This window comes from Andrena cerasifolii, chromosome 14 (assembly GCF_050908995.1).
Source record: "Andrena cerasifolii isolate SP2316 chromosome 14, iyAndCera1_principal, whole genome shotgun sequence".
Classification (NCBI taxonomy): Eukaryota; Metazoa; Arthropoda; class Insecta; order Hymenoptera; family Andrenidae; genus Andrena; species Andrena cerasifolii.
The window spans coordinates 11,528,668-11,537,731 of NC_135131.1; the positions used below are offsets into that span (position 1 = coordinate 11,528,668).

General features: G+C 51.0%; 1 protein-coding gene across 2 annotated transcripts; it reads right to left on the bottom strand.

Annotated features, from left to right (window-relative positions):
• Positions 1 to 538: 538 nt before the first annotated feature.
• Positions 539 to 2,771, bottom strand: LOC143376692 (uncharacterized). 2 transcript variants are annotated; one of them, XR_013087134.1, is made up of 5 exons: positions 2,475 to 2,771; positions 1,916 to 2,361; positions 1,416 to 1,831; positions 956 to 1,330; positions 539 to 915 (listed from the first exon to the last, which is right to left on the bottom strand). XR_013087134.1 is itself a non-coding variant. In XM_076827291.1 (4 exons), the coding sequence occupies exons 1-4, from the start codon at positions 2,557 to 2,559 to the stop codon at positions 1,297 to 1,299; spliced, it is 981 nt and encodes a 326-aa protein (XP_076683406.1). In that variant the 5' UTR covers positions 2,560 to 2,771; the 3' UTR covers positions 539 to 1,296. The 2 variants fall into 2 exon arrangements, 1 of the variants encoding a protein (XP_076683406.1); XM_076827291.1 differs by having other exon boundaries at positions 539 to 1,330.
• Positions 2,772 to 9,064: the final 6,293 nt, after the last annotated feature.

The following is a 9,064-nucleotide window of genomic DNA, read 5'->3' on the forward strand; positions in this document are numbered from 1 at the left end:
TTTATTTAAAGAATAAAATTCAGTTTTTTTTTTCTTTTCTTTTTACAAAGCCCCTTGACTCCCCTTTGGGTACGCCACTGTTAGGTATACATACTGTGCTTGCAGCAATTTAGAAGCATACTTTACTCTCGAACGCAACGCAGCAGTGATTCAGTGATTCCTCGTTCTATTGCCTAACGATTTCCCCCTTGAATATCACACTGCAAATTGAAAATTGACCGTGAACATTGCGGCGATATCTACGCAAATGATGAGGCAGCGTATATGTATAACGGTTTAATTTCAATAGAATTCCCCTTGGAAGCAATTAAAGAGGCTATTGAAAAGAGCTGTCGCTTAATGACCGTCGTTCGTTCGTAGAACGAGCGTGCAGGTCAATGTTTAATGACCTTCGGATTATAGTAAGTCCTACCTGAAGACCTACCCGAAGGTTGAATAGGGGATAGAGTTTATAGCAGGGAAAAACAAAGGAGGAGGAAGATTGGTGGCGGGAGGTCTGCGGTCGATCCACTGCGGTCGAACAACTGAATCTCACGTGTATTTTTAAACAATTTTATTCCCTAAAAGTAACATTCAGCAGTTCGTATTCGTACACGATGCTCGCCTATTGTTCGCAATTTTGTAATTCGAATACCGGATGTTGTGCACTGTGCCTCCTCGGCTCTGTCTCGCAAAATTCGCAAACTATTCGTGGAAATAGTAATCGCTTACCTAATCTACAAGCTATACTACAGGTGTGATTATCTTTCATCGATTTCGGTCTCGTTCGTCTGCCGTTTATGGCAGTAGCGCTCGATCATGCGGGCCCTTTACAATCTAAATTTACGATACAATTTAATATTGCACTTCTCCGTTGAAACATCTTAACCGTAATAAGCATTTAATTAGTATGCGGGGAAGGGAAGCTTGATCACGCTACGTAACTAACTTAACATATACCTAAGTTAAACAATACTGCTACTAATCTAAACGGGGACACCAATTGCTTTTCTCAATTCGATGGTAAAGGGCTAGCATAATTTCTGTCTTGACGTACCGTTCAGTGGAGTCTCTAGTACTGGCAGCAACGCGAATCGATTCGTGGCACGAGAGCTTAATTCTAAGGGCGTCCACTGTCATCAGAGGCCAGTGTCGATGGCGAATCGAAAAACGGGGCACCGCTGGATGTCGTCTATCCGGTCTGCGTGCTAAAGTTTGGGTGGAGTATTGATCTCTTAACCTTAACGGTATCGAGAAGTGGACGGTGCAATCTGGTGCGATCGTCGATCTGGCGTGCCCGATCAACCAGCTGCGGGTCTACTCTTCGGACGTCGGTGTGCGTCGCTTTTTCCTGGACAAATTGTTCGAAAAATGAAATGTTCCTTCTAAATAGGAGAGTTCTGACTTGCGATGGTGAGTAACGAGTAACGACTTACCCATTGGGAGATCCCCCGTAGGCAGTGGCCACCGAGCTGGCTACACCCCCTTTCCCAGTGGAGTAACTATTAGCGATCGCGGTGATAGATCCAGGAGGGGATCCCGAAGATCCAGCTCGTGTGGAGCCCCCGGGGTAGCTGAACACCATCGGGAAGAAATTGTTGAGGTTCGGGTAGTTCTGCCGGCGACGGTTACCCTTGAACGGAACGAAGGGGACGGAGAGCTCCTCGTCGTCCTCTTCGTCTTCCTCCTCCTCGTCGTCGTCGTCGACCACCACTACGGGGGGTTTCTTGGTCTTCTTCCCCTGGTGGACTTTGGGACGGTTCAGGGGAGCTTCTGTGCTGGGGTGGACTGGTTCGTCGACTGGAGCCGCTTCGGTGGTGAACGCGGCAGCTGGCTGGGGTTCCGGTTGCTGCTGCAGCGAACATAAGAAGAAATTGTTAAAAAATATACTGCGAATATCTACGACCATAGAAAATGAATTTTTCTGCAGCAATACCTCGGACGGTAGAACGCCCTGTTTGTGATGGTTCTGTTCCCCTTCTTGCGGGTATTGCGCCTCTTCCTGGGGATAATGACCCTCCTGACGGTGATGCCCTTCGGGCTGGTAACCCTCCTCCTGGTGCACCTGAGTTTGTCTTTCCTCCTTGTAGGAGTCCTCGGGCACTGGCGATGCCTGGGCCTCCGCGCTCGAGACTTCCGGTTCCTCGATAGGTTCCGGGCCCTTGTTCAAGTGTGGCGGCTGCATGCCACCGAAGAAGGCCTCTCCGCTCACGGCGTTACCCTGCGCGAATACACCAGTCGCCTGGCCACCCTGACTCGAGCGGCGCACTGGCCTGTAGTAGCTGGTGAACATCATGGCTCTTTGGGGATAGGGCTGCACGGGTGTCCTCTTCTCCCGTAGGAACACTATGGGGTTGCCGTACGGATCCAGCATCACTGAAACTGTGCAAGGAGATTTCAGGATGCTCCCTCGAGATTCCCCTATCTTTTTCCCTGCAACTGCCGCTTAGAAATGGCAATCGCCGCTCTAATCGATTAATATCTAATAAACTTACTGGGCTCCGCTGGAATGGCCCTGGACTCCGTGACCGCGATCGTCGTCGCAACGACGAGCAGGACTAAGTTGATCCACTGCGACATCCTCAGAGACCGCGATAAGCACGATTAGAAGCCGAAGAGTACGGTCTCGGACAGCTGATGCTCGTCGATCGTCGAGATCCTTCCGTGTACACTGTTTAAGCCCCGGATCGTTGGTCCCGGAAGAAGACGGATAATCTTGTGAATCCAAGCACTACCACCTTGGGGGTCTACCTGGTCCGCAGGCTTTTTGCACGATGCTGCTATTCTCGAATCCGCAATTGCTTTTATACCGGAGAAGCTAGGAACACGCGGGGGATGGGCGAAAGCCGGCATAGGGCACGGGACGGATATCGGTTGGATCCATGCACGGAACGGGGGATACGGGATCCTCTGGATCCCCCACCATGGCCGCCATCAGGTGGTTGCCTCGTACCCAACAGGATCGTCGTAACGCAAACGTGCGCATCGTTCACCGAGACGTGATCGCCATCCCTGATCGGACGACCGTTGAATCGAACGCATTAATTGCGATCCCTGCCGATCGACGTCTGAATTCGGCTGATCGTCAGGTTACACAACGTCGTGCCATCGAGAAGGTGCTGGAGCTTCGCGGTGCTTGGATTCGCTGACAACACGAGAGGACCTACCTACTCCGTCAGGCTTGTCGCGACGAGAGAAGTAACGCTAAAGGGCTCTGACAGCGGAACGAGAAAGGTTCATACATTTTCGCTTGTATTATATCAGTACAGAGACTCGCTGATTTCTTCAATCACCAACGAAAGCTATTTCCACGGGAATTCGGCTTCCCGATTCCTATTCCATGATCTTCGATTCGATTTCTTCAGGCCCAGAACCTGGTCTCCCTAAAACCCATACTTGAAACTTCCTTTCTGCATATCAACGTTTCGCTTCTTCTTCGAGTCTAAATTATCATGAAACTAAGGGACATGCATGGGTTTTGGGTACTTCTCTCCAAAAGAGTCGTGCCGTGAGAGTCGAAGATCAGCCGAGCGATCGTAATTCCGTTGCTTTTCGCGGCGCGGCGGTTCGACGCTGAAGAGGACAGACCGGAGGAAGGGACACTGACGCGTCAAGGCGGATCTGTCTGAATTCGCTTGAAATTCAGAGCACGAGCACCGCGGCCACCGCCATTGGACTCTTACGGACTTTTGATCATCCCCCCAAGAGTTATCGTCGCCTCTGACCAGTCATACCTGGTGGACGTCCGAGCGAGTATGACTGACATAATATTAATATTAAGAGGTTACGTCAAACAGACGTCATTAGCCGTATTAGGTGACGACGAATTCGTTTCCAACCCCGTTGCAACCTTCCATGAACAAAAATAGCCGACAAAAAGCAGCACTCGTGGTGCCGATTATAAATAATCCGGTGTCCAGAGTGCATAAGCGCGTCTGACTCATCTGCGATCGATCAGGATTGAACGCACACTGCACAGTGCCGCGCGATTAATGAGTCAACGAACGCGATCAATCGGGACACGTCAGGCATCAAACTCTCCAAACACCCGCGCTAGTTTCCGTCTCGGGATTAATTCATCTCCGTCGATCGTGTCCGAGCACTGTACCGCTACCAGCCGCTGAATACTTGATGAATTCGTACTATTTCTTGAATCAACCTCCGAAACGCACCCGTTTTCCAAGTCACGCGTATCGTATTTTCGAGCGTGACCAGCCGACGGATAGCAGCACGTCCAGCTCCGATAGACCGAACGGCTCAGAACGGCCGTTCCACTCGGATGCAGCTGGGTTCGCGATGTTTTGCAAAAATTTAAATTACATCGGTAACTCTAGGACCCGCCAGTTCTTTTTACAGCTGCCCGTTTCTCACGGCCCGATTACCATACTAACTTTCCGCGAGGGAGGGAAATGAGGCCCGAGATTCCTCCTCGAGCAGTAAAGCCAACTGACGTATCGATCCCTGCGTTCAGCTTTCGCGATCCGTTTCGCGAGGGAAAGATGCTAGATGGGAGTCTCACCGCTGCGAGACTCGGCGATTTTCCCGAAGGGTAATCGACTCGAAGGTCGAACGGTTTTCCGCGTCGAAATCCGAGGATTCGAGGGCCCGGGTCGACGACCCCGCGAGCGGTCCCATTTGGCGATTCGTCTACACCGAGGCGGAGACAGAAATCAGTCCATTATTCCGCGTTGAAATTCACGGCACGCGCTCCTTTGCTAGACGTGTAGTTGCCTAGATTCGAACGTGACCGCTGAAATCGACACGCGTGTCTGCGGGACGTTTCTGGGTAGCAATAACGCCGAAAAGTTTCTTCTGAATCCTAACAACCAATTACATCGACGACCGTTAGCATACGCATAATCGATCGCTTCGAGGAGTCGACGTTATATATTATATCGCCTCTATTTCTCGGTGACGAAACTCGGCGAAAGAATTCTCAGAGTGTTCACTACCACTGGTGGGTATACTGCACTGTATATTGCATCGGTCTCGGGCTACCCTGCAGGATGCCACTTTCCCCCATGATTTAGCAAGTGATTTGACGCACGGCGCGACAATAAACGTCCGACCACTCGAAGCAGCTCGTAAATTCGGGGCTAGAGTTATCGATGGATTCTGTATCGGCGAGGGCTCGTAAAGAATTGGCGAATCGCCATGCGTCATCCAGGGTGGATCTCCGCGGAGTCCGAGCGCATGTAAACCGATGATGCAAGTCCCATAATAATGGGATTCACCTGTCGTCCGAGCCATTCGTCTCGAGGTATCCCTTTGTTTGGCCGTTTTCCATTGTTTTCCGTTCTTTTCCATTGTATCCTATTGTTTTTCCGCAAATCACGGTTTCTCTGTGGCCAGAAACGCGTCCCCAGCTTCGCACCTACCGATCAAATCACGCTTCGTTCTTGCAATAATTCTAAACCATTGACCTCCGTCCTCGGGCTTCAACAGCGGAACCGGACGATACCGTTTCGTGTCGCTAATTAAGAATTTCATCATGGGCCTCGATTTGGGTCAGAAAGGCGACGGGTGCAGCGGATGGGCCCCGCGGAAGCACCAGCTATGAATATGCGGTTATCGGTATCAACGGTGACGAAGCGGAAAAGCGGCAATGGCAGGAAGCTCGGAAATATTAAAATCGAGGGGAATAACGGTTATCGTTAGAAGTCGTATTTCCTTCGGCATTTCATGCGCGGTGTCGTTTTCAAGCCGGCAAACCTCATGAATCCTTCCTCCAAAACTCATTCGACATACCTAATCCCTTTCCGCCCATAAATGCAACGCTAACGGGTTCTCGGAAGCGCATCGTTTATAAAGAGTACCCTGACAGCATGTGTACGAAGCATTCGAGAAGATGATGGAAACTGAATATAAAACTGTTTCGTTGCGCTCGAACCGAGGTCTGCCGAGCGCAGCTCTTTTAGTTTTCAGATTTTATATCCGAAGCCTGACGATCGAGCGAGACATGTGCTGCGCGTCGAGCGCCGAGCATCCACCATCGTTCACTTATTTGTCAGAAAAGTGAGACCAGACGACGATGATTCGGTTCTCAGGAGACGAGGCACCGCGCCGCGCCGTCGCGGCTCCTGTTTTCGTGAACAGCAGCGCGCACTGAATCGAGAATCAACCGATGTCGACTTACATGTGCTGCGCTGCGGCATACCGAATCGAACACGTCTGCTCACGTGCGCTCCGTTCGATTATCGCGGCCAGACGCGCTCCTCGGGTATCCCTTCAAACAGACGATGCAAACGAGATGTAAAACACTGTACGATCGTACAGGATGCAAGGAATCGAGAGAAAGGAGACTGCTTTTGTTAGCGCGATGGATTACAAGCACTTTCTCCAACAAAACAAGCCCAGTGCTCCAGAAGTCCAGAAATAGAGGGCCGGAGGATCGACTGGTGAACGATGGAAAGAAACAGAACCGATCCGAGGTTGAATCCGACTCCTGTTCGCAGAAAGGGCACTCCCAAGCACGCGTCCACTTTCCGCGAAGAAATTAGACGGTCGCTTGCTAAGGGAAGCACGTATCGCTTTAACCGTTTTTCCTTTTGCTCGCGGATTTTCTAATTCACGCCCGGATCCGACGCGGCGGGATGATCTACGATGCAATAGAAAGCCCGCGGGAGGCGCGTGGACGTCGATGTTTAATTCAAGATCGTTTCTCGGAATAATTCCGACACCGCAAATAATTTTACAGCTCACGACCTCCGCGACGGATGCAGTTTCCCTCGTAAAAAATATACAACTCGCGCAAGAAATCGCAACGCGATGGAAATACCTTCCACCCGTTCCCCGTCGGCGTCGATTCGACGCCGTCTGTACACCTGATCCATCGGTTTCCGGTAGGCCAACGTCGCTCGCCGTCCTTCCTTTTTCATGCCTTCGCAAGCAGTACTTTCCTCAAAAGGACGATGACACCAAACCCGATAGATCCGTCCGTGTGCTACACGTGTAGCAGACTCCTATTGGAACTCGCATCAGGAATGGGCAAGTTCAGAGCAGCGGGTTGAAAGACCGCGTTACATCTCGCCCGTGGATTGCCTTCGTTTTGCGGATTTCCAGGATAAAACACCGCTGGACGAGGTAGTTTGTATCGTATATTAGCGTAACGCGTGTCGCGCTAGTCGCGTATCCAAGTGGCGTTCAGCGGCGTAGCTATCTACCCTCCTCTGCTGAATCGGCTTAGGTAACTCGCGCGCACTCGAAGAAGGTCTCAGGGGCGGTGCAGCTTGGGGTGGCGTAGAGGAGAGTTGAAGCTTGAGTTGAATCCTTTCTAACCTTCGTCGAGCATTATCGGGTGGTGGCTCGAAATGGGAGGTTCGCGAGGCAGACACAAAGAATCATCCTCCCCTGCCCTCCTACGTCCGTTCTACGCCACTGATACCTCTGATCAGCAGTCAGAGGATCGACGCCGGCTAGCCGGCTGGAATTTACCGTCCAGTCTTTCCAGGGAAGACATAAAATAGTCGCAGGTGTATCGTCGGCCGACATAAACGCCCCCAAGTATTCGCAACGGTCGCCTACGGATTCTGCATCCCGATGCAAAACGAGATCTGTCCGTCCCACCTGGCCACCCGCTCCGTCAACCATCGGCGTGCTTCGCCGATAATCGATCAGACGGATGTCTGTGCCCCACGGGACCTGGCGGAACTTCCGTGGTCCGATGATTATAGACTGTACAGCCGTTAGGGCAGTTCTCAGCCCTCCGCGGGGACTCCATTGCGCTGAAGGTACTTTGCAATACATATGTAGCTTGCTATCGATCTCCAGGGGATACTTACTCGAAGCTTCCTAGCCGCATAATATGGTAATTCGTCCGGGGATTGGAAATGGAACGATTGTAATCGTGATTCCTAATGCATCCCAATGCAGTCCATAATACATTTTCGATGAGATTTCACCCCCCGCTGCAAAGGCCTGATCCAGACGCTGTTTTATACAGTTGGCTTATGGACACTGGGCAGTGATGGAACAATGCTAACAAACAAGTTAAATTAAAGACGCGTTGTTTACGGGCGCCTCGGAGGCGCCGGTCAGTCGATCGTTTGAACCCGCTGCCTTAAATCACCGTCAAGCCCGGACATTGATAACAGCGACGACGTCAAATCAGAAGTATGACGAACGCTTAGTTACGTCAGCACGGCTATAAGTCTGGCCACGGATTCACCATAAAATATATAGTGCTAGCGGAGAATAACGCGCTGAATACGAGATTCCTCCCGTTTGCATGCATAAATTCTCTTGTTCAACGACGGCGCGGCGCTTGTTTTGCGAATCAGCAAGCGGGGCCACCTAAATCAAAACTCGATAGCCCTCCTGGTACGATAGCGATTACGGGTAGTCTCCTTTGTCTAAAAACAGAACCACTTCGCGATTTCCCGAAGCGAATCGAACTCTCGGCCGTTTCCAGATCCAAATAAAAAGCTTGGTCGCGAGGATCGAACGCTACTGGCATCGAAAGCATCGAGGACACTGAGAAAAGGGTTAAGGGTTAAAGGAAAGAGCCGTGGGAGCGGAGAGCGGCTGAAATGCTGGATGAATTCGTTTGAAAAAGGAACGAAGGTTCCTAAAGGTTTTGGAGGTGCGTCTCACGTGCCGCGGGCGCGGGCACGGTCACGTGAGAGTCGCGGCGCGGTAGATCTGCGCGGCGCATCATCGCATAAAGATCGCGATGGCGGCTACCTTTTGAGGATGGTCTGCCATATTTCAGCCCCAAACCGATTTTTTCAGCTCGCCACACGCGAACATGGAATGCCTGACAATGCCTGCCACGCTCGCGGCAGACGCATCGTGGAATCGTGACACGCTGTCTCTGAGGGTGCATTCGAAACGAGCTCGGAATGATTTTCAATATCTTTCGCGACAGCATTCCCTTGTATCGCGTGCCTGCTGTCTAGGAAGCTTGCAGAATTTCTAGAGTCTTGTCTCTTGGAAAACGTAACTGTTATATTTCTTAAAAAATAAGCTCCTGAAATTTCGCTTCCACATCTTCGAAGTAGCCTAGCCGCGATAGCGTTAAAATGATACATGTTGGATAGGATTTAGAGTTGCGTAAAATCGGGTTGAATAACGTTTTACACTCATG

What these genes read in the sequence shown, in the direction of transcription:
- LOC143376692 (XM_076827291.1), bottom strand. Translation starts at nt 2,559, where the DNA reads ATGTCGCAGTGGATCAACTTAGTCCTGCTCGTCGTTGCGACGACGATC. An exon ending in GGCCATTCCAGCGGAGCCCA is followed by an intron (nt 2,362 to 2,474) that starts GTAAGTTTATTA and finishes CTCCTTGCACAG; the next exon opens with TTTCAGTGATGCTGGATCCG. An exon ending in AGGGCGTTCTACCGTCCGAG is followed by an intron (nt 1,832 to 1,915) that starts GTATTGCTGCAG and finishes TGTTCGCTGCAG; the next exon opens with CAGCAACCGGAACCCCAGCC.